Genomic DNA, 25,324 nt, shown 5'->3' on the forward strand with positions numbered 1-25,324 from the left:
AAGGCCAGTAAGAGAAGATTTATCTGGTGATTTGGGATTAAAGCTTGCAGGGCTTTGAATAATTTAAATTAGATTTTTTTTAAACATGTGACACAGAAGAAAGCCAGTCCCTGTCAAAATCACCTCACTTTCATTAAGATGCAGTTCAGATAAATGCTTACCCAGAGAAGGTAACTTGCTGGGGGGAAGCAGACAACCACAGTCAAAGACTGATTTCCAGTCAGATCAATAGTTAAGGCCTAGATTTGGACAGCCAAGTTTCAGAAACAACAATTACATCAGCACCTGTGGAGTGGGCCCAGATTCCAGTCATATCCATGTTAGGAAGCACACTTATATGAAGGATGTGTAACCTATGAAATACCAGCTATGTGTTAATAATTTCATAAATTAAGCATCTGCATTTTAATAGAGCAGAAATTCAGTTATAGAAATGAGAAATAAGTAAAGTTTTTCCTGTTGAAATGGCTGCTGTGACACGTTGGTGCTCGGATGTAGTCATTAAAATGAGCCGGCTCTCAGTGCGTGGTTGTCTCTGCTGTTGATCATATCTAATGTTTGTTTCCTCAAAACAGCACAGATATGCGATTGGTTCAATCTACTTTGCATCAACAAGCAAATGATCAAGGTGCTGAAAGCAGAAACATTTAAATCTGCGTAACTCACGGACTTCTCACGCTCGCCTTCCATTCATGACATACTTGCAAAGGTCAAGTCTTTATTAGTGTTACATGAGCTTTGTTCACATAAAATGGAAACTTTTTACAGTGTAAACGGGATCACTTTGACTGACTCTGACACTGAGTGTGAGCAGCGTCACTGATTCATACGGTGAGACGGTGAAGTGGTCTGAAGTGTGCGACAAAGAGTTTGATCCAGCTGAAACATTTCATGAAGTCATATAAATGGACAGGAAGTATTTCCATTTTAAAATTACACTTCCTGTTTTTCACTTGTTGGAGAAATTACACTTCAGTCTTTACTGTTTCTACTGCATGACGTCATGGAAAAGGTCAGTCAAATACACATCATCAGATGGCTCTGGCAGTGGTCATTCTTACAAACTGCTGTATATGAATAAAGTTTAAAAGCTGCCACATTATTTTAGGTTTGTAGGAACAGCAGGGTGATGTGCAGAATGTATTCACAGTTTTTCCTTTTTTGAAGGATTTTGGCTGGAGGTGAAACATGAACTAAGGTTTGCTCACAAACTAAATTAAATGATCTTCAAATGATAACTTATGTAAGCGATGTTTGAAACATCACCTTTAATACAGAAACATTTAATACAGAAAAAATGCTGTTCGCGAGCTGAACTGGTGGTCGGCGGTGCTGACGGCCCGGGCTGACTGCCTCTCTCACAGGGAAGGCTGATGCACCTGCGCGACATATGCAATTACACCCGCCGACTTAAATAAGGGGAATTAGGGTTGTGGGGAGTTTTTGTGGTGTGAAGTATGTGTGGCTTGTAGCTCGTTAGCTGCCACCGCGTCAAATGAAATGGTTCTGAAATCCGACATGTGGTCCTGCCATGCCTCATTCATGCCACATTGACTGTTTTTTAATTACCTCCTTATATGGTTACATTGAATAGTATTTTAAATGTTCTGGACATGCTGCAAAGCTCAACGTGTTCAGTGAAAAGGTGTTTATGCCCTTTAAACTTGTACATATTGATTATGTTACCACCACAACCTTGATTGTGTTTTAAATGTGTGATAGACCATCATAAATTATCCCAGGATTGTGAAGTGGAAGGAAAATTATCGATGGTGTTCAAACGTTTTTACAAATAAAAGTCTGAAATGTCCGGCATGCATTTGCAGTCACCCTCCTGTACTCTGCAGAAGATGGTCTGGTCAAACCATAACTGAACTTCATGGCCTATATGCAAAACACTACGAGTGGTGGAAACCTAACACTCCACAGGAACCTGACCACACTATCCCCACAGTGGAGCATGGTGGTGGCAGCATTTCTTCAGCAGGGACAGGGCTGGTGCTCAGAGCTGATGGGAGGATGGATGGAGATAAATATACTGAAAACAAACTTGTAGAGGCTGCAAAAGACTGCAGACTGTGGTAGAGGTTCACCTTCCAACATGATAATGACCCTAGAACTGCGATGGAGTGCTTTCAGATCAGAGTATACTCATGTGTTAGAACAGCCCAGTCAAAGTCCAGTATTATAATACTGCTGAAAAACTGTGGGAAGACCAACACTCTAGTGATGTGTCGATCGCGAACGAAATGGCTCTTAGAGCCGGATCTTTGACGTGAACGACGCAAGCCGTGGTTTTTTTTTTCTTTCTCTCACCCTCTCTCTCGCACCTTTTCCCGCTTCACTCCGCACGCGAGCCTTGTGCTTTGCGCTGGGCAGAGGGGGGAGGGGCAGTAGTTACAGTCGCAGTAGTAGTAGGAACAGATGAGGAGGGAGAGAGAGACGGAGAGCCAGGGACAACGTCACATTAGAAAGGTATAGTAATCATCCACAACTATTTTCAGTTGCAGATGATAAAGGATTCAGAAAGTTTATTCATGCAGGCCCATATGACAGAGAATATGCATCTTCTTTTTGTTTTCATATTTTAATTTATATTTGTGTTGTGGTTTGAAGTGTTTTGTGTTGTTTCACTAAATTTGTTTAAAAGGAAAAAGCTGAAAATTTAAATAGTTAAAAGTTGAACTGTGACTAGTTGGTTTTTGTATTATATGATTTGTTTATTACATTTTATGTGGAGTGAATAAATAAAAGTATATTTACGATGGCCCCTAGAGACAACATTTTCTCTGCTCATTGTTGCCATATTAGACGATTAATTCAAGAGGATTTGGGGGTTACATCACTCTTGCTTTCCTGTTGGGTAACTATCATTAACTAATCAAATATCATCACCACAGAGATAAGAACATCCTCGGATCCTGTTGTGCTTTATCTTCTTCAGCCTTTCTCCTCCATAAATAAGAACAAAATCAACATCAGCTCAAAGTAGATTAAGTCGATTAGTGTAATTTAGGTGATTTATTACACTGTGACTTTTATTTATTTGCTTTTTCTTTTGCTTTGCTCGTGCTAAACGGCTTCAATAAAATATCCTGCAGCTAAAGACGAAATTGTCATCACTTTTAACCCTTTGAGAACCAGTAAAGGTAAAAACCTGAGTATTAATCCATTTTAGTGTAATTAACAGATGTCCAGTCTCAGGGTCCTGGGACCTGACAATCAAAACCTGTGTTCCTGCAAGGCTTTACTGTGAACCATCAGAAATAAATTTCTCCAAAAGGTTGCAGGGTTCGAAGAAACGTCATCTGCTGAGAGGTGAAACAACTTGAAGAAACTCAAAGAGGTCCTTTCCGAGCTTCTTTAAGTTTGTATGAGTGAGTTTTAAACCGAAAGCATGCTGTGCCCAAAACTGGTCCACCCCAAGGATAGGGGGTCCTCAGACACAGACAGAGTGATGTAGTGTTAAGTGTAGGGATGGGTACCGGTGTCCGGTGCCATGATGGCACCGGTTCTGACATAAACGGTAGTAACCAGACCGAAAAGCAGCGCACATTTCGGTGCTTTATTTCAGTGCTTTTTTTTCCTGAGCTGTGATGACTTTAGATTCTAGCCAATTGTTAACCATTCCTCGCCGTCAGTCCCCTGACCGTGGTCGGGAGACGCGAGGGGAGATGCTTCCTCCAGGGCCGAAGTTTGTCCTCCTTCGGGGTTAACTCCCTTCACTTTGTGGAGTAGTGAGGCAGGCAGAAATCAGCCGAGACACTGAAAAGTACTGAAGAGATGAGGCTTTAATAACAGCGCTGCACACTTCCAGGTACACTGCATAGGCTGTAGCCCGTTAGAACGCTACTCCCGGTCGCCCTCTCTACCCGTGTCACACTCTCTCTCTCTTTTTCTTTTCCGCTCCCCGCGTTTCCTTCACGTGCATGCTCACACACACATCACATACACTCCTCACTGCACCCAGCCACACACAAGACGGCAATTCCCGCAACACAATCATTTTACGTTTCCGAGGATAGTAGGCGGGGCCAGGTACGTACGTTCTTTTAGAGCAGAGCTACACATTAAAAATGCCCAAGGCGAAGCGGTCAAAAGTCTGGCTGTACTTCACAGCAAAAGATGCAAACTCAGCAGCCTGCAACAAGTGCTTTAAGCTGATACTGTGATACTGTCAAAGGAGGTAACACCTCGAATCTGATGAAACACTTGGCGACGCATAGCGGTTTTTTTTTTTAAAACCGAGAAATGCGCCGTGTTTGATAGCTTGCTGCGAGACCTCACACCGTGCACATCTACTGCGGGTGTGGTGCCTGTTATCGGACTCGGAGTTAGCAACATCCCCCAAAAACCCGAAGAGTAGAGTCCTGGCCCCTAGCCCTGTCAGTGTAGCAGAAATGATGAGCATGATGATGGCAGCAGCAGCCGTTCTCCTCTGCGTGAGTAGCTTCATGTGTAGTAAGAAGGAATACTATAAGAAACAATTAGATGATAATAAAATAAAAGAACATCTGAAATATTGAACAGTATTATAAAACATTAGGCTAGAATAAATAACTATAATACACTTTAATATGAGTGGTGTTCACTGAACGGGCTGCTGTTACAGCTCTCTCCTGCACCAGCATCACATATAAAAATGCTGAACGAACAGTAAAAAGTTATATTTAGACATAATCACACTTCCTGTTTCTGCTTGTTAGGCATTCATTTTTTTCCTTTTAAATGGTGAAATCTAAACATAAAAGTCCTTTCATAACTGATATCTACACTGTGACTTTGCGTCAGAGGGGAAGTCTGTATCTTAATATTGAAATACTGAGTACAAAGAGAGTGTGTGTTAGTACAGATGGTTATTCACTGCAGAGCTGTCTGCATGAACACCAGAGAAGAACCAGATTCAAACCTGCAGGCTCATTTCATGTCTGTGTACAGAGGTGCTGTGTGGACCACATTTGAACTATTGCTTTTTCTTCATGGTCAATTTTAAACAGATGATCATTTATTAAGAATAATCATATATTTCTTACAGCAGTGTGTGATAAACTAGATATCTGTGTTTAATATAAAGTGCTGCGTGTCCATCAAACAGTGAAGAGCTGCTGGATTCATTGTTTCCTCCAAATGAAAGAAAAGTCATTTTCCTGTGACAGAGCGACGATGCAGTGGAGTCTGTTTCTGCTTCTTCTGATGGGTGAGTGATCATTTTACCAGGGCTCCTGATTGTTTCCACCTAAAATCCTTTAGTTTGATCAGGACTCATTAAACAAATGAACTCTGACTGAGAAAATCAAGGATTCACCTGTAAACTGGACAGTTTGATGGGAACATGAGTTTCCTGCTTGTATCAGCAGATATTCAACAGTATTTCTTCTGTTTTAGGTCAGTGTGTCTTCATCACATGTCAGCTGTATGAGTACCACTTTATTAAAGAACAGATGAGCTGGGATGAAGCACGGGCATACTGCAGAGAGAACTACACAGACCTGGCCAAAGTGTTTGACCTGACAGACATGAGAAGACTTCAAGTCTCTGCACAGAGTCAAACAGAAGCCTGGATTGGACTGTACAACATCACAGGAGGAGCCAACAGGAGGTGGCACTGGTCTCTGCCGGGGGAGGAATACACTGAAAATAAGACCTGTTGGGGAGCTGGAGAACCAAATGATTATGGTGGCATCCCTGAGAACTGTGTGATGATAGAAGACAAATGGGCTGATTATCCATGTACTGACACATCTCAGTTCATCTGCTATAACGGTGAGAATATGTGGACAGTAATGTAATAATACAATATTTAATAATGTTATAATTTAGTTTATAATCTGTGTTGTATCATATGTTCCTGAAAGAGACAATTTGAAGAATGAGACAAATTAGCTATCCACAAACTTCCAGAACTTGTGTCATAACTAATGATGTACAATCATCAGTGTTTCCACTGCAAAGAGCTACGAGGCAGGGCTGTCCTCTGTCCCCTCTCCTCTTTGCATTAGCACTTGAACCTCTAGCTGAGGCCATTCGCCAGCACCAAGATGTGCACGGTACAACAGCGGGTGAAACAAATCATAAGATAGCATTGCTGATGATATTCTGTTGTTCTGTTCAAAACCAGAACTATCAGTACCGGCCATTATGTCCATTATACATGAGTTCAGCTCATTCTCTGGTTACAGAATTAATTAATAATTAATTAATTTTGGGAAATCAGAAGTCTTGCCACTGGGTGACCAGATTAACTCTTTGCCAGATATTTCTAATCCCTTTCAATGGTGCCCCAGTGGCTTCACATACCTTGGACTAAACATTCCACCAGTTCTTAAAGACTTATGTAAACTGAACTTATCACCAGTTTAAAAAAAATTAAATTAAAATTAAAAAAGATTTAGTTAGATGGCAAAAATTGCCTCTTTCTCTTATGGGACGTTTGAGCCTAATTAAAATGAATATTGTCTCGCGTTTATTATATCCCCTACAAATGTTACCTCTATGGATAACCCAGAAAGTTTCTTGTGATATAGAAGAAGTCTTTTAAAATGTTTCTGGTGTGGCAAGAAACCTAGATTAGGAATTAGAATTTTACAGCTGCCTACAGATAGGGGAGGTTTAGGGTTACCAAATTAAAGTTTTTATAATTGGGCATGTCATGGCTGTGTTTTATGGGAGTGGCTACATGCTTATCTAAATTCTCATTCCAACCTAGACTCTTGGTCTACTTCACCTTCTTCCCTTTGGAGCTTAGCTGTTTGTGACAAAAAAAATAAAAACTGAGATTAAGAATCTTCCCAATTTGTTATAATACAATAAGGGTTTGGATGGAAATGCGTAAAAGGTTGGGTAGAGAAGACTTCACTTCATTCGTGACCTCTTTATTGAGAAACAAAGACTTTGTTCCAGGAATGTCTCGCAGTATGCTCGATGCGTGGTGTAGAATATATATACTGGAAGTGGTATACAAGTCTGGCCTAAGTCTTCGGTCTGAAAGACTGCAGTGCAGGACTTTAATTAAGCTCCATAGAGGAATTGGTTACATCAGAGCTTAACATGTTTAAACCAAATGTGATGCAGCCAGATGTGAATTTAGTTATATAGTTGTAGCAGATGCAGTATATGTGACTATATGCATGGTTGTCTGGAAACAGAAACAGGTAATTCTATAAGTAGTAGGGCCAAAGATAACTAAGCAACAATCATAACACATCATCTACTCAGACACAACAATATTTTACTCAGTGTAAAACCATAAGTTGGCTAAATAGCTTTAACGGGCACAAACGACTATAGCTATTATCATACCAGTTAACTTGTCAAAGGTAGTAACACTTACAGGTTCATTAACGCACACGTAATCACGCGTTACAACTAATAATGATAATGGATTGCATTTATATACCGCTTTTCGGGACCCTCAAAGCACTTTACAATTCCACTAGTCATTCACACACACTGGTGGAGGCAGCTACAATTGTAGCCACAGCTGCCCTGGGACAGACTGACAGAAGCGAGGCTGGCCAACACCAGTAGGTGAAGTGTCTCGCCCAAAGACACAGCGACCGAGACTGTCCGAGCCGGGTCTCGAACCGACAACCTTCCGATTACAAGATGAACTGCCAACTCTTGAGCCACGACCGCCTTGCCATGCTCTGCTGGCTTTCGCCTCTCACTCTCCCTCTGCATGATGCGCACATGACCACTGTTACGCTTCAAAACAACAAACTAATGAACTTTTTGCAATTGCAGTCAGATTTTAACATTCCTACAGACAATTTTTTTGGCTTTCTCCAGCTTCGTAATTTTGTTCATTCCAAAACTCCACAGTGTTCAAAAATCATTTTATATGATGATATGGAGACATTTCTTATTAAGTGAAAAGAGAGAACTCATTTCATTTCTGCTTTTTATTCTCTTCTATATACTGTCAGTAGCAGCACACTGAGCGCTATTTATAAATGGGAGAGAGATCTTAATATTTATTATACCGAAGAAGAGTGGAAAGCAGTCATTAACATAAGTTAGATCCTTTAGATCCATTTAACATTAGATCCACTTTTACTTGCAACCACTTGAGAGAAACCCAATACAAAATCCTACACTGCCTATGCATAGCTCCTAATGTTTTGCATAAGATCACACCTCATATTTTCCCCCTTCTGTAGTCAATGTCAGAAAGAAACTTTTTTTCATTACTTTTGGGAATGCAAACTCAATTTCATTTGTAAAGGTATGTAATGACTTTAATGTATGGGATTTCCTTTGGGTGTGTTTTTTCATTTCTTGTTTGTCTGTTTTGTTATGTTTTTATGCTTTTCCTAATAATGAATAAAAACTGTTACAAGATAAGAAAGTTTGAATAGATATAGAGACAAGAAAATGTTTGTTTTTGCTGAGAAAGAAAAAGACAAATTAGTTGATAAAGATGTTTTTTTTGTTCTTCTGTTTACAGAAATGATGAAAAACAACAAAACCTTTCATTTGATTAAGACGTCTTTGACCTGGACTCAGGCTCAGAGCTACTGCAGACAGCATCACACCGACCTGGCCAGTGGACTCGATCAGATATACAGTGAAGAGTTTAAGAAGCTGCTGAACTCTAAAGGCTCTACAGGCTCTACAATGAACTTGTGGATCGGCCTGTTCAGAGACAGCTGGCGGTGGTCAGATGGGAGTAACTTCTCTTTCAGATACTGGGACATGGACTCATTTAATGATGGACTAAACAACAGGACATGTGCTACGACTCTGTTAGAGAGATCAGGAAGATGGAGCTCTGCTGGATGTGACCAAAGAAAGCCTTTCTTCTGCTATGATGGTGAGTTTACACAGATTTATCTCAGCTGTTTGTCCAATAGATGAACAGCTGGAATCACTGAGAGGATTTAGGTCAGTTTGTTTCTTCAGCCACTTATTTCTGCATGTATGTTGAACTTCTGTCACAGGTGAAGATGTTTAGCTGATGGTTGGAACAGAGATTTCTCTGTAGAGCGACTGATTCATCTGAAGAATCACTGGATGTTTGGTCCAGTTTCACTGGAAGAACAAAATAAAACATTTCAGAGACTTGAAGTTCAGATTTAACTGATTTAATGTTTTCTCTGATTTTTATGGCAGATAAACTGATTCTGATCAGGGAAAACAAAACCTGGGAGGAAGCCTTGAATTACTGCAGACAGAAACACGATGACCTGGTTTCAATCAGCAACCCTGCGGAGCAGGGATGGGTCCAGGAAAGAGCCAAAAACGCCTCGACTCCTTTCGTCTGGCTGGGACTGCGCTACGGCTGCGCTGCACGTTTGTGGCTTTGGGTCACTGATTATGTAGTGTGCTATGAGAGGTGGGCTTCAGGGGGAAGGACTGAAGACTGTGACATGTCTGCAGCCATGACCACAGGAGGGCAGCACGAGTGGGTCAGTCAGAGGGAAAATGAGACATTTAATTTTATTTGTATAAAACACTGAGGTTTAAAACTAAAGTCACTTCTTAGCTGCACATGTAGATTTTCTGGGGTGAACTCTGTGTTTCTGCTCAGTGTTTACAGTCTCTGGGTTTGAAATGGGAGAAAAATGACCAACAGATTATTACCTGCAGGTTAGATATGTGCAGAGAGCAGTCTGTGTTTCATTTCCTCTCCTTTACCAGAGTCAGGAACATCTTGGTTTCTTCCTTCATTGTTGCTGGATTGGTTCATTATTAAACTGTAGCAGGATATTTGTTTTGATTGAGTTCAGATATGTTGATGGTTTGAATGTTTCTGCTTCATGTGCTGTAAATCTTTGTATCACACCTTTGTATCCTCAGCTTGAATTACAAAGCCTGTCACTAAAAGCAGGTAAAACCATGTTTGTGTCATGACTCCATAAGATAAGATAAGATAAGATAACCTTTATTAGTCCCACACGTGGGAAATTTGTTTTGTCACAGCAGGAAGTGGACAGTGCAAAAGTTATGAAGGACAATTAGAATAAAAAAAATAAAAAAGAATAAATACAGTACACAACTGTACAGAATAGAATAAAAATAGAATAATATATACAGTAGAATAAATAGAGTAAAATATACAATAGGATAAAAATAGAATACAAATGTTATATACAACAGAGTGAAAAATACAACGGTTGCCAGAAAGATTATTGCACATTGTGTTATTGCACATTTGTGGATGTGTGTGATTGATCAGTTAAATGCTTTATTGTGGAGTCTGACAGCAGTGGGGAGGAAAGACCTGCGAAATCTCTCCGTCCCACACACCGTGGGTGCCGAGTCTCCCACTGAAGGAGCTGCTCAGTGCTGTCACAGTCTCATGCATAGGGTGGGAGATGTTGTCCAACAGGGATGACAGCTTAGCCCCCATTCTCCTGTCACTCACCACCTCCACTGGGTCCAGAGGGCATCCTAGAACAGAGCTGGCCCTTCGGATCAGCCTGTTCAGTCTCTTCCTGTCCCCAGCAGAGATGCTGCCTCCCCAGCAGACCACACCATAAAAGATGGCTGAGGCCACCACAGAGTCATAGAAGGTCTTCAGGAGCGGGCCCTCCACTCCAAACGACCTGAGTCTCCGCAGCAGGTACAGCCTGCTCTGCCCTTTCCTGTAGAGGGCGTCTGAGTTATGAGTCCAGTCCAGTCCATATGAGCTCTATAATCTGATCATGTTTGTTCATGAAGCCAAATAAACCACTGTGTAAATGTAATAATCTACATGACTTATACTCCTTCATTTAACCAAGTCTGTCACTGTTTCAGCTTTCACAGGAACAAATGCAAACAGCGCCACCTAATGGTGAAACCAGTTAACATCCAACTAACATGTATTTCCACAGCACACATGTCACACTAAAACCACTTTGCAGGTACACACATCACATACCACATATGGAATTATCTGCAGTTCATGTAATGACAGTATTAATTATTAATTCATATCAGAATCAGAATCTGATTCTGCTGAGAAAACTGTGCTGCACTGCAATGTGCACACTGGAGTGTTTCTCCAACACGCTAACCACTATTTGATATAAAGCTCGAACATCTGCTTAGCAGCCATATTAAAATACATCCAAGCACTTAGATTTGAAATTATTTTGATGAATTATCTAAATGTCAAAAGTCAACAGGACAAAACTACTTGATGTTCAGAGTATTCACCCAAATCTCCTCCAAGAACATAACTTTAAAAGCTTCCTCCCCGATAGTTTAACCTCCACCACGACTTTTATGTCTAAAAAAAAAAAAGTGCCATCTCTCTCTCCTACAATGCTTCTGCTGCTACACAGGAAGGTACCCCGTTTAGCCTGCACTTACTGCCCAGTGTTAACTTTGAATAATATACAATTATTATCATTTCAGTTTTGTCCTCGATGCGTCAAAGCTCTGTCTACATTTCCAAGGCATGAGTATAACCTCTATGAAGAGTGGTTATCTATAAGATCTATAAGATGTGGAGCCCAAATAGCCTGTGTGGGTTCAGGAAGGAGGCAGCACGGTGGCATGGTGGTTAGCACTGTTGCCGCACAGCAAGAAGGTCCTGAGTTCAATTCCACCATCAGGCCGGGGTCTTTCTGTGTGGAGTTTGCATGTTCTCCCCGTGTTTGCGTGGGTTCCCTCCGGGTACTCCGGCTTCCTCCCACCGTCCAAAGACATGCAGTTTGTGGGGATAGGTTAATTGGATAATCCAAATTGTCACTAGGTGTGAATGTGAGCGTGAATGGTTGTCTGTCCCTGTGTGTTGGCCCTGCGACAGACTGGCGACCTGTCCAGGGTGTACCCCGCCTCTCAAAATCAAAATCAAATCAAATCAAATCACCTTTATTGTCACGTCACATGTGCAGGTACACTGGTACAGTACATGCGAGTGAAATTCTTGTGTGCAAGCTTCACAAGCAACAGAGTTGTGCAAAATACAATAACGTGCAACAAGCAAAATATAAAAATGGTTAATCTAAAAAGTAATAAATATATGTACCATATATAAAGGTATATACATTACTGAATGTGTGTACTAAATATGTTTTTCTACGTGTGTGTGTGTGTGTGAGTGTGTATATACATGTTTTACAAATGAAATAGAGTAAACAATAAAATAAGATATATAAAATATAAAATATATATTTTATATATCTCGCCCTATGACAGCTGGGATAGGCTCCAGCGCCCCCCGCGACCCTGGAAAGGATAAGCGGAAGCGAATGGATGGATGGATGGATGGGTTCAGGAAGGTGTGTCCAGAACAAAAGGAGTCTGTCATGCGTCTCTCAGTGAGTGTGCGATGAAGGCACGAAAAAGCCATATTCAATTCAATTTTATTTATATAGCACCAAATCACAACAAAAGTCGCCTCAAGGCGCTTCATAGATGCAGAGAAAAACCCAACAATCATATGACCCCCTATGAGCAGCACTTTGCGACAGTGGGAAGGAAAAACTCCCTTTTAACAGGAAGAAACCTCCGGCAGAACCAGGCTCAGGGAGGGGCGGGGCCATCTGCTGCGACCGGTTGGGGTGAGAGAAGGAAAACAGGATAAAGACATGCTGTGGAAGAGAGACAGAGATTAATAACAGATATGATTCGATGCAGAGAGGTCTATTAACACATAGTGAGTGGCTGGAAAGGAAAAACTCAATGCATCATGGGAATCCCGGCAGCCTCACGTCTATTGCAGCATAACTAAGGGAGGATTCAGGGTCACCTGGTCCAGCCCTAACTATATGCTTTAGCAAAAGGAAAGTTTTAAGCCTAATCTTGAAAGTAGAGATAGTGTCTGTCTCCGAATCCAAACTGGAAGCTGGTTCCACAGAAGAGGGGCCTGAAAACTGAAGGCTCTGCCTCCCATTCTACTTTTAAATACTCTAGGAACAACAAGTAGGCCTGCAGTGCAAGAGCGAAGTGCTCTAATAGGGTGATATGGTACTACAAGGTCATTAAGATAAGATGGGGCCTGATTATTTAAGACCTTGTATGTGAGGAGCAGGATTTTGAATTCAATTCTGGATTTAACAGGAAGCCAATGAAGGGAAGCCAAAACAGGAGAAATATGCTCTCTCTTTCTAGTCCCTGTCAGTACTCTTGCTGCAGCATTTTGGATTAACTGAAGACTTTTCAGGGAGTTTTTAGGACATCCTGATAATAATGAATTACAGTAGTCCAGCCTGGAAGTAATGAATGCATGAACTAGTTTTTCAGCATCACTCTGAGACAGGATATTTCTAATTTTAGAGATGTTGCGCAAATGGAAGAAAGCAGTCTTACATATTTGTTTAATATGTGCGTTGAAGGACATGTCCTGGTCAAAAATGACTCCAAGGTTCCTCACAGCATTACTGGAGGCCAAGGTAATGCCATCCAGAGTAAGAATCTGCTTAGATACCATATTTCTAAGATTTTCAGGGCCGAGTACAATAACCTCAGTTTTATCTGAATTAAGAAGCAGAAAGTTAGCGGCCATCCAGGTCTTTATGTCTTTAAGACATTCCTGCAGTTTAACTAATTGGTGTGTGTTACCTGGCTTCATGGATAGATAGAGCTGCGTGTCATCTGCATAGCAGTGAAAATTTATGCTATGTCTTCTAATGATGCTGCCTAGGGGAAGCATGTATAATGTAAACAGAATTGGTCCTAGCACTGAACCCTGTGGAACACCATAACTGACCTTAGTGTGTGAAGACGACTCTCCATTTACATGAACAAATTGGAGTCTATTAGATAGATATGATACAAACCACTGCAGTGCAGTACCTTTAATACCTACAGCATGTTCTAATCGCTCTAATAGGATATTATGGTCAACAGTATCGAACGCAGCACTGAGGTCTAGCAGGACAAGCACAGAGATGAGTCCACTGTCAGAGGCCATAAGAAGATCATTTGTAACCTTCACTAAAGCTGTTTCTGTGCTGTGATGAGCTCTGAAACCTGACTGAAACTCTTCAAATAAGCCATTCCTCTGCAGATGATCTGTTAGCTGTTTGACAACTACTCTTTCAAGGATTTTTGATATGAAAGGAAGGTTGGAGATTGGCCTATAATTAGCTAAGACAGCTGGGTCTAGAGATGGCTTTTTAAGTAAAGGTTTAACTACAGCCAGCTTGAAGGCCTGTGGTACATAGCCGATTATTAGAGATAGGTTGATCATATTTAAGATTGAAGAATTAATTAATGGCAGGACTTCTTTGAGCAGTTTTGTAGGAATGGGTCTAAAAAGACACGTTGATGGTTTGGAGGAATTAATTATTGAAGTTAACTCAGAAAGATCAATTGGAGAAAAAGTCTAACTTAACATCAATGGTACTAAGAGTAGCTGTAGACGATATTACATCTGTGGGATGATTATTGGTAATTTTTCTCTAATGATAAAAATTTTATTTGTGAAGAAGTTCATGAAGTCATTACTAGTTAACGTTAAAGGGATTGTTGGCTCAGTAGAGCTCTGACTTTTTGTCAGCCTGGCTACAGTGCTGAAGAGAAACCTGGGGTTGTTCTGATTTTCTTCAATCAGTGACGGAGCAGCTTCTGTATGTTAGCATTTAGCAGCTGGCTACTGACAAAAAGGCAGTTCTGCCCAACTGAAGAGCAAACTTAAGAGTTCAGCTGCCCGAAAATCTGTGACTGTAGGATCTTTTGGCCCTACGGTAGTGTCAGGTCTTTACCTTACAATATAAAGCACGCTGAAAAAAAATTATGGTTGTGATTTGGTTCTCTAAAAATGAACTGAATTGAGTACAGGGGGAATAATGATGAATAACAAAGTTTTGCAGCTGCTTCTGTTGCACTAACATACATTTGAAGATTGTTTATGGAGTTTTCTCAGAAATCTAAAGAGATTTTTCCAATTTATTGTGATTCAGTGTTTTATTATGAAGGGACATCGTGTCTGTGAAGGTTCTCAGTCATCCAGGTCATCGTAGTCAAAGGAGTTTGCAAAGAAAAGCGTCTGGACTTCTTTGAGTTGCTTGAAGACGTTTCACCTCTCATCCGAAGCTTCTTCAGTTCTAAGGTCAAATGGCGAGAGTCCCAGATTTAAACCCAGTGGGAGTATCCCCAAGGAGGGACAAAGGACCCCCTGGTGATCCTCTAATCACATGAGCCAAGGTGTGAAAGTGGGTGTGGGACCTAATCAGCCAGGGTTTCGGGTGAGCTCATTGTGAAACCTGGCCCCACCCTATCATGTGATTTCCTGAGGTCAGATGGCCCAGGATGTGAGTGAGTGGGCGTTAAGGCGTCTGGGGAGGAACTCAAAACTGGATTATAGATGGCAGACAGTTGGTGTCGTAAACCACCGCCTCTGTTCAAAGATGGTCGCTCACAGTGGACATAGATGGCCTCTTTCACTCCTCTTTCAAACCATCTGTCCTCTCTGTCCAAAATGTGAACGTTGGCATCCTCGAAAGAGTGACCTTTATCCTTAAGATGCAGGTGGACTGCTGAGTCTTGTCCTGTGGAGGTGGCTCTTCTATGTTGTGCCATGCGCTTGTGAAGTGGCTGTTTGGTCTCTCCGATGTAGAGGTCTGGGCATTCCTCGCTGCACTGTACAGCATACACCACGTTGTTCAGTCTGTGTTTTGGAGTTTTGTCTTTCGGGTGAACCAGTTTATGTCTGAGTGTGTTGCTGGGTCTGAAGTACACTGGGATGTCATGCTTGGAGAAAACTCTCCTGAGTTTCTCTGATACACCGCTACATAGGGGATGACAATGTTGTTGCGTCTGTCTTTCTTATCCTCCCTCGCTGGTGTCTGATCTTCTTTTCTGTGCCTCTTTGCTGACTTTATGAATGCCCAGTTAGGATAACCACATGTTTTCAGTGCTTCCTTTACATGTGTGTGTTCCTTCTTTTTCCTTCAGGCTTAGAGGGAACAAGTTCTGCCCGGTGGTGTAGGGTCCTAATTACTCCAAGTTTGTGTTCCAGAGGGTGATGGGAGTCAAAGAGGAGGTACTGGTCCGTGTGTGTGGGCTTCCGGTAAACTTCAATGTTGAGGTTGCCATTCTCTTCAATGTGCACGGCGCAGTCCAGGAAAGCCAAACAGTTTGGAACACAAACTTGGAGTAATTAGGACCCTACACCACCGGGCAGAACTTGTTCCCTCTAAGCCTGAAGGGAAAAAGAAGGAACACACACATGTAAAGGAAGCACTGAAAACATGTGGTTATCCTAACTGGGCGTTCATAAAGTCAGCAAAGAGGCACAGAAAAGAAGATCAGACACCAGCGAGGGAGGATAAGAAAGACAGATGCAACAACGTTGTCATCCCCTATGTAGCCGGTGTATCAGAGAAACTCAGGAGAGTTTTCTCCAAGCATGACATCCCAGTGTACTTCAGACCCAGCAACACACTCAGACACAAACTGGTTCACCCGAAAGACAAAACTCCAAAACACAGACTGAACAACGTGGTGTTTGCTGTACAGTGCAGCGAGGAATGCCCGGACCTCTACATTGGAGAGACCAAACAGCCACTTCACAAGCGCATGGCACAACATAGAAGAGCCACCTCCACAGGACAAGACTCAGCAGTTCATCTGCATCTTAAGGATAAAGGTCACTCTTTCGAGGATGCCAACGTTCACATTTTGGACAGAGAGGACAGATGGTTTGAAAGAGGAGTGAAAGAGGCCATCTATGTCCACTGTGAGCGACCATCTTTGAACAGAGGCGGTGGTTTACGACACCAACTGTCTGCCATCTATAATCCAGTTTTGAGTTCCTCCCAGACGCCTTAACGCCCACTCACATCCTGGGCCATCTGACCTCAGGAATTCACATGACAAGGTGGGGCCAGGTTTCACAATGAGCTCACCCGAAACCCTGGCTGATTAGGTCCCACACCCACTTTCACACCTTGGCGCATGTGATTAGAGGATCACCAGGGGGTCCTTTGTCCCTCCTTGGGGGGATACTCCCACTGGGTTTAAATCTGGGACTCTCGGCCATTTGACCTTAGAACTGAAGAAGCTTCTCGGATGAGAGGTGGAACGTCTTCAAGCAACTCAAAGAAGTCCAGACGCTTTTCTTTGCAAACTCCTTTGACTATGAAGGGACATCCTTTGAAGTCTTTATGAGAGACAAACAGGACGTGTGCTCTGTGAATGGTGTGATTGAGTCAGAGGTTTTCTCAGGCTGCACTCATTCATATAAAAAAATCTGAAAGCACAAACATTAAATTTATAACCTTCTTCAGTTCAGCACTGAAGAAGCTTCTCGGATGAGAGGTGAAACGTCTTCAAGCAACTTAAAGAAGTCCAGACGCTTTTCTTTGCAAACTCCTTTGACTTGACTTTGGATAGGTCCTGTAAACTGTTAGGGTTAAAAGTTTTGATTTTTCCTACTGAAATAAACGATTATAATCATTTTCATATACACACTGCAAGTGTCCTCATATGAGTTAGTGCTCAGTCTTTTGAAGGTCAAAAGCTTCGTCGGCATGATTGCCAGGACTGATTATTTTAGGAATGATGCAGAGTGCAGAGGGTTGTTTGCAAACACGCTCACACATAGATAATGTTTAGTCTCTGGGTCAGAGAGTCCTGAACATGATATTCTGAACCAGAACTTTTCTCTTTTACTACCAGCATCATTTCATTTCTTTTTGTTGTGAAAGTTAATTTAGTTTTATTATTTCGGTCATTTAGCCAGGAGCTCATCTCAGAATGAACCCCACTGTCACCAGTGTAACAAATGATAATTTGACAGGCGTAAGCCAACAGAAGAAAAATAAATTCTAAAGTTTGTACTCAGAATCTGTTGTTAGAATATTTCTAGACAGTTAATGACTTAAATAACCTAGGGGACTGAACTTCTGATAAGTTGACAGATCAGCTCTCGATGACTAAAGGCTGCTGTTGTTCTTCTTCTCTTGGATTCATTCATTAATCTGTGTCACGGCCAGACATTCCACCCAGGAGCTCTCAACCTTTCAACTCAGCCAACAAATAATGATTAGCTGCTGGTTCAAATATCTCTGTGTTTTTTCTCTGCTGAACGTGTCCATATAGGACGCTCCAGTTTCTCCTTAGCTAAAGGTGACATTAAAGGGAGCATTGAAGCTCCTTTCCTTCATGTTGGGATATCGCACTACCCCTGATTTTGGCTGCAGACACTCAGACACTTCCTGTCACATCTGTCACTGTGGAGCTCTCCTAAGCAACACCATCCAACCTCCACCTGCAGCAGCTTGCACTTGATTTTATGAGAAACATATATTTCTGAAATATTTCCTCATATCCTAACGTGCTGCAGCTCGTCCTCTGTGAGCGGTTGATGTCTTGGCTCAGGTGATCAGTTTCTGTTTCAGGTCACTTTCTACATGCTGATCATAATATGCAGGTGACCTCAGTCAGAAGGATGATCCAGGTGTTCTGCTTACCTGTCTGCTGAGTTCTCTTACATATACCAGACTGTATCAGCTTGGAGCCTCTGTCCAGAGCTGTTGGCTGGACACTCAGATAAACACTAACTCAAAACTACACTCAGACGTTATGTTTGACCTTTGTAGAAAAGCCCCAGAGCTCTCTCACTCTTCCTCACTTTGCAGAAGACCAATTAGTAGTCAGAGTGCATCACACCTGTAGTCTTCACATGCCTGAAGCAGAGGAAGGGCCATGATGAGGGGAAATCACTGTTTCTGGATCCTTTATTCCTTTTCATTAGGACTGGATCTGTGTGTGCAGATGAAACATGTAGTTTCTGCTTTTCCTTATTTGTCATGGATTTGCTGTGTTAGTGAGTGATGGTTGTACATGTCAGCTCAGGTCTGTAGGTTTCTGCAGGTGTTAGCATGTCTGGCGCTGGCAGTCACGCTTTGCTTCACAAGCTGAGGCTAAGTTGTTGTTTCTTTCTGTTTGTTATGATCTACTTTATTCTTCACTTTTCCAGAACCACAAGCAACTCCATGTCCCTGTGTGACCTCAGTCAACACTCCTGCCATTAGAATCAGACATCTTCTTATGTCCTGGTCAGTCATCCTGCTCCTGCTGGTTTCTTCTTGATATTAAAATAAATATCCATCCATCCTCATCCGCTTAAAATAAATATACACTACAAAAAACGGGGACACTTGAACAACACAATGTAACTCCAAGACAAACACACCTCTGTGAAATCAAACTGTCCACTTAGGAAGCAATGCTGATGTTGTGTAATGGGATAGACAACAGGTGGAAATTATAGGCAATTAGCAAGACATCCCCAATAAAGAAGAGGTTCTGCAGGTGGTGACCACAGATCACTTCTCAGTACTTTTGCTTTCTGGCTGATGTGTTGGTCACATTTGAACGCGGTCAGTGATTTCACTGTAGTGGTGGCATGAGACGGAGTCTACACAAGTGGCTCAGGTAGTGCAGCTTATCCAGGATGGCACGTCAATGTGAGCTGTGGCAAGAAGGTTTGCTGTGTCTGTCAGCATAGTGTCCAGACCATGGATGCACTACTAGGAGACCGGCCAGTACATCAGGAGACGTGGAGAGGGCCGTAGGAGAGGAACAACCCAGCAGCTGGACCGCTACCTCCACCTTTTTGCAAGGAGGAACAGGAGGAGCACTTCCAGAGCCCTGCAAAATGACCTCCAGCAGGCCACAAATGAGCAGGTGTCTGCTCAAACAGTCAGAAACAGTCTCCATGAGATTGGCATTTCTGTGGGGGGCGGCACAGCCCTTCATGAGCTTGCTAGAGGTAGCCTGATTCCCATCAGGTACCAAGATGAGATCCTCAGACCCCCTGTGAGACCTTGTGTTGGTGCGGTTGGCCCTGGGTTCCTCCTGATGCAAGACAGTGCTAGACCTCATGTGGCTGGAGTGTGTCGGCAGTTCCTGCAAGACCAAGGCATTATTGCTGTGGACTGGCCCGCCTGTTCCTCAGACCTGAATCCAGTTGAGCACATCTGGGACATCATGTCTCACTCAGTCCACCAACACCACATTGCACCACAGACGGTCGAGGAGGTGGTGTTTTATTCCAGGTCTGGGAGGACATCATCAGGAGCATGCCCAGGAATTTAGGGAGGACATACAGGCTACTGAGCCTCATGTTGACTTCTTTTAAGGACATTACATCAAAGTTGTATCAGCCTGTAGTGTGTTTTTCTACTTTAATTTGGAGTGTGTCTCCAAATCCACATTTCTATGGGTTGCAACATTTGATTTCTATTGATAATTGGAGCCTCAGTCCAGAGTTGTTGGCTGATCACACAGATGAATAAGAAAAGTTAAAGGTCAAATGAGGAGAGAACTATCCCTGCAGTAGACAGCTCTGTGGTGATGTGTTTCAGTACAGTAGTTACTTTATAGGTCTCTTTATAGTCTTCCCTGGGTTAATGCACAGTTTTCACTATTCAAAATCTAGGTAAAAATAGTTGATGTTGTGCTTTGATGATGAAGGTCCAAGAAAAGGAACATCAACATGTCCTGTACAGCGTAATCCCCCACCTGTACTCATGGCATCAAAAACGATAATCTGTCTGTTTGTTTGTTTGTTTTTAAGCCAAATAAATGTTCAAAGTGCAAGCAAGAATACACATGACTTATAAGAACCAGTAAACTAAACACGTTGACCCTCTACAGCAAATGTACATCACACACTGTATATGTCACAATAAATGGAAAGAACTGCAGTTCATAGTGCTGTGACAAAGGATTCACATCTTTCCTCTTTTCTTATTTTTGTACATTTGTAACATGTTTCAGATCATCAAACAAATGTTAATATTAGACAACGATTACGCAAAATAAATATGGAATTCACTTTTTAAATGATCATTGAATTCTTGGGGGAAAGTTTTTCAAACCTACCAGCCAAATGTGAAAAAGTGATTGGTAACAAGAACTGAAATCAAGCTCTTTTGTTAACTAGCAATGAGGAACTTTGGCCCACTCTTCTTCTTCTTCTTCTTCTTTTTTATAACCTTGTATTTTGTCATTTTCATGACAAAAAGCACTGGCAAAACAAAAACAAGTATGAGCAGGCAACCAGGATGTTAGCATTCTCTGACATAGGACCATGGAAAACCAAACAGACCAAGGCCAATGAGAGAGAGATTTCATAAGGGGAGTTTATAACCTTATAGTACAGCGTTCTGTTTCAGTCACTGGGGTATCTGGTCACACAGCTCCACCTGTGTTGGAAGATGTCCAGTTTCAGTTGCAAACTTGCTGTCACTCACCTCCATTTGTTTTCTTAGCTATCAATAGGAGTATCGTTGGAATAGTTTTTGTCAGGACTATAGGTCTATCTAGGTAATGCTCCTAAAAGAGATATGTTTGAAGTTAGTGGAGAAATAACTTTTGATTTTGTCTGTTTCTTTTTTTATTCTTATCCAGAATCCTTGGATTAATGGACAATCTCAAAATTTATGTGAATAATGTCCTGTTTCCCCAAATTTTCACCAAAATAGTTCTATATCAGGTTCTTTATAATATGAGGAGATAACAAGAGCTGTATTAAAAATATTAATTAAAATTTCCAGTCAAATTATCTCCACAGTTGACTGTTTATTCATTTGCAACAGCTTTTGCAGAGCTCTTCCCACACATACATCATCAGTGGTTTTAACATTTAAGTCTAGTTCCCATTTCTCCTTAATACATCCCTATTTTAGCAGCACTTAATTAAAAGCCTTTTGCATACATAGAACACATGTTTCTTAGGCGAGAGGTCATTTTCCATATTATTGATAAAGTATTCTTCTATGCTGTTTGCATCTTATCTGAAGATATCCATCTAAGTCTTTAGAGGGGAGTTGGAACTGTTTCTGAAGCTGGTTAAATGACTCGAGCTCTGTTCCATTAAATACTTGATATATTGTATGAAGGCCTGATTGGCCCACCTCTTAAAGCCACTGTCCCACACAGAAGGCTGGAATTCTAGATTGCCTCTCACTGGTACGACCTTTGAAATAGATAAATGACTACAGATGATTGTTTTCCACATCTTCAGAGTATGTTTTATCCAATCATGAATGCAAAGTTGGGTTTTTGATGGAGTTTGCATTCATGAGAGGTAGTGTTAATAAGACATGTTCTTAGCTGACTTTCTTCTATCTGGATCAAGATTTCTGGTCATTTCTAAGTTCAGCAGCGCCAGGCAGAGTGCTAAGTCTTATTCTGCGTCTCTTTTTCTGCCAAATGAATGTGGAGATTTGTGTATTTAGTATATCAAAGATGGACAGAGGGACTCTTACTGGTAATGTTTGGAACAGAAACAAAAGGCAAAGAAGGTTCATCCTCACCACTTTGGCTGCTCCAAGTAATGAAAGGGCCAGAATATCCCATTGTGTTATGTCTTTCTTTGTTTGTCTAATGGGCTTATTATAACTAGCCTCAAATAATTGCTGGGATATTGCTGTGGGCCCACTCTTCTTTGAAAAATAGCTTTAATTCAAATGCATCAGAGGGTTTTCCAGCATGAATGGCCTGTTTAAGGTCACACCAAAGCATCTCGGTCTGATTAAAGTCCAGATTTTGCTCATTTGAGCCAATCAGAGGTGGACATGCTGCTGTGTTTCACATTGGTTTTTCACACAGGGCAGCTAGGATTGGATAGCTTTTTCCTCCTTAATAAATGAAATCATCATTTCAAAACTTCTGTATTTACTTGCATTATGTTTGTCTAATATTAAATTGATATTAAATCTGTATGTACTACAGCAGGTTGCTGCCTGCTGCTTGAGCTAGCACCACTCTCGTGCCAAAGGCAGTTCCCAGCATTTGGTTTCTGGCACAGGCTCAGGTACTTGACAGGTGTAGCCATCCATGTTCTTTTCTTAACCCTTTAAAACTGCTCGCAGCGTGCAAGCTTCATTTCGTGTAACTGTTTTTAAATCACTGTAGGAATGGAACCACATAAGCTAGTGCAATATTTTTTTTTTTTGCATATGAAACAGGAGGAGTTGTACTTACTTCTTCCATCAGCTTGTCCTAAGCCACGGTTTACTTCCACATATAGCTTTGCAAAAATTGCATAAAAAGCACTTCCATCCATCCATCCATCCATCTTCTTCCGCTTTATCCGAGGCCGGGTCGCGGGGGCAGCAGCCTAAGCAGAGAAGCCCAGACCTCCCTCTCCCCAGCCACCTCCTCCAGCTTATCCGGGGGGAACAACGAGGCATTCCCAGGTCAGCTGAGAGATATAGTCTCTCCAGCGTGTCCTGGGTCTGCCAGGGGCCTCCTCCCTGTGGGACATGCCCAGAACACCTGACCTTGGAGCAACAAAAAGCACGAACTATCGCATGTCCGCCATTACCTGCCCGAAACTGGAAGTGACGTCATTTTTGCGGAAAATGTACACTGTTAGACTTTTCATCGCCACTTTACGGTAACATACTGGCGTCACTGTTGCCAGCGTCATACCGTGACGCCGTGTTACGGTAGCTTACCGTTCTGCAGGATGATACCGTTTTTTGCTGTTGTGGTATAATACTCTTGGACAAATTATGGTAACGCATCCGAAGCTTTTTTTACGGTATCTCACTGGCGTCACTGTCGCCAGTGAGATACCGTTATGTCGTTATGTCGTAAATTACGTCAACAAAGTAACATCATACTGTGATTAAGAAATGGGTATACTACCGTTTATTCACGGTATGTCACTGTAAGCCCGCTGCAAGGTAATAAACTGCAATATATTAACCAGTAACTTACCGTTATCACGCATCATCAGTACCAAAAATATTCATCTCTGCTAGAGGATACCGTGTCCCAACAGGCGGTCATTTACTGTTTAACACGTCGTAATTTACCGTAATTTCAGTTAACAGTAACATACTGTAAGAGACTGGAAGGTTCCAAAAAAACTGGATGGATGGATGGATAGATAGATAGACACACACACACACAAAATATAATTCATGTGCTTTACACCACTTTTTATTTCTGTTCTGATTTTTCCCTGATGAAATACACATTTCCAAAATCAAAAACTGAAAAGAACTGAAAACATATTTTCATTGAGAAAGCACTTGTTTTTACTAAACCAATCCATTATTTTCTCAGATGGTTGTACAAACAATAACGATATTATGTCATATCCATATCATGGCAGACAACATATGCTCAAGTGTTGGGTTTTCTTAGTTATACTTTGTAGGGTCTTAAACCTACAATGTGAAGTGCCTTGGCATTCATTTTGTTGGCACCATACAAATAAACTGAATTGTAATGAATATAATATCAAGCCCCACACTTCTGCCTTTATATACACTTTGTCCAAAATACTGGCTCACACCACCAAATCAATGCACAAAGCAGGGTCCACAAGGACATGGATGAGCGTGTGTGGTGTGAAGGAACTTGACTGACCTGCACTGAACCCTGATCTTGCTTTGATTTGTAGGGTGAGCCAATACATGTGACAATTAAAGTGTAAGTAGCTGCAATAATTTTTAACAAACGGGTAAAAGAAGGGAAAAAAATCAAAACTGTTGCACTCAAAAAACCTATTGGACAGAGACAGCGTCTTGCAAGATGGCGAGAGAGCTTGTCTTCATTGTTGTTCGTCTTGTGTAAATGTCCAGAAAGCATGGGCCATGGATCATCTGTGGAGACACAGGTAACAACACATTGGTCACTTAAATTATACAAGAAATTCACTAAAAATGGCAAAAACAGTTACCTAATTTGAAGTTCTCCACTCAAATTCAGTAAGCCACTGGAGGAAAGTTGTGACATGAGGGTTAATGTGAACAACCTTTCGCTTCACAGTGGTCCCAGTCTTTCTGCTTGTCCCAACCTTGGAGGTACATTTTGTTCCCTCTTCAGGGTTTATCCTTACAAAAAACCTTGCACACGCTGACTCCTGGTATTCCAGGTTCAATACATAGAATGAACCAAAGAAGACTGACATTGCATCAGCAAAGATGTTCTCTTTGTCCAGCTCAACAATTACACACCCCTCTGCACTCACCATCCAGCAGGTGGCGGTCATTGAACTTTGTCCTTAAATGTATAGGGGCAACATGTTGTCATTATGCAACATAAAATAATTTCAATACTTCACTTCTTCACACTGTCTAGATAGTCATAAAGCAAATAGCTATGTACAGTTAATTATTAATGGCCTTATGTACATAAGTCCGTTTTAACATATTATAATTGTACATAATTGGGAATTATTCTGCCCATTAAACACACCTAACAAAGAGTCAGCCCAGTTAAATTACCGGAGATGAATCAACTGTATGGTTATTTTGGAGTTTATAGTTTGTGCTGCTGTTAAACTTTACAGTATTGACTTCAGTATTTCTGCTGTTGGTGTAGCTAGACTACCATGTTGATCAGTAATATGTAATGTGAAATTTGATATTGTTACCTTGCTGGATTCACTGAGACACATGTCCAACAACCTTGGTTT

At 41.5% G+C, this 25,324-nt stretch overlaps 1 protein-coding gene across 1 annotated transcript; it reads left to right on the top strand.

Moving 5' to 3' along the window:
* The first annotated feature begins 4,868 nt into the window (after positions 1-4,868).
* Positions 4,869-9,838, top strand: LOC120438629 (macrophage mannose receptor 1-like). Its single transcript, XM_039609053.1, has 5 exons — positions 4,869-4,940; positions 5,096-5,197; positions 5,386-5,763; positions 8,447-8,812; positions 9,112-9,838. The coding sequence occupies exons 1-5, from the start codon at positions 4,880-4,882 to the stop codon at positions 9,456-9,458; spliced, it is 1,254 nt and encodes a 417-aa protein (XP_039464987.1). The 5' UTR covers positions 4,869-4,879; the 3' UTR covers positions 9,459-9,838.
* The last annotated feature ends 15,486 nt before the right edge of the window (positions 9,839-25,324 follow it).

This window comes from Oreochromis aureus, linkage group 3, assembly GCF_013358895.1.
Source record: "Oreochromis aureus strain Israel breed Guangdong linkage group 3, ZZ_aureus, whole genome shotgun sequence".
NCBI classification, from domain to species: Eukaryota; Metazoa; Chordata; class Actinopteri; order Cichliformes; family Cichlidae; genus Oreochromis; species Oreochromis aureus.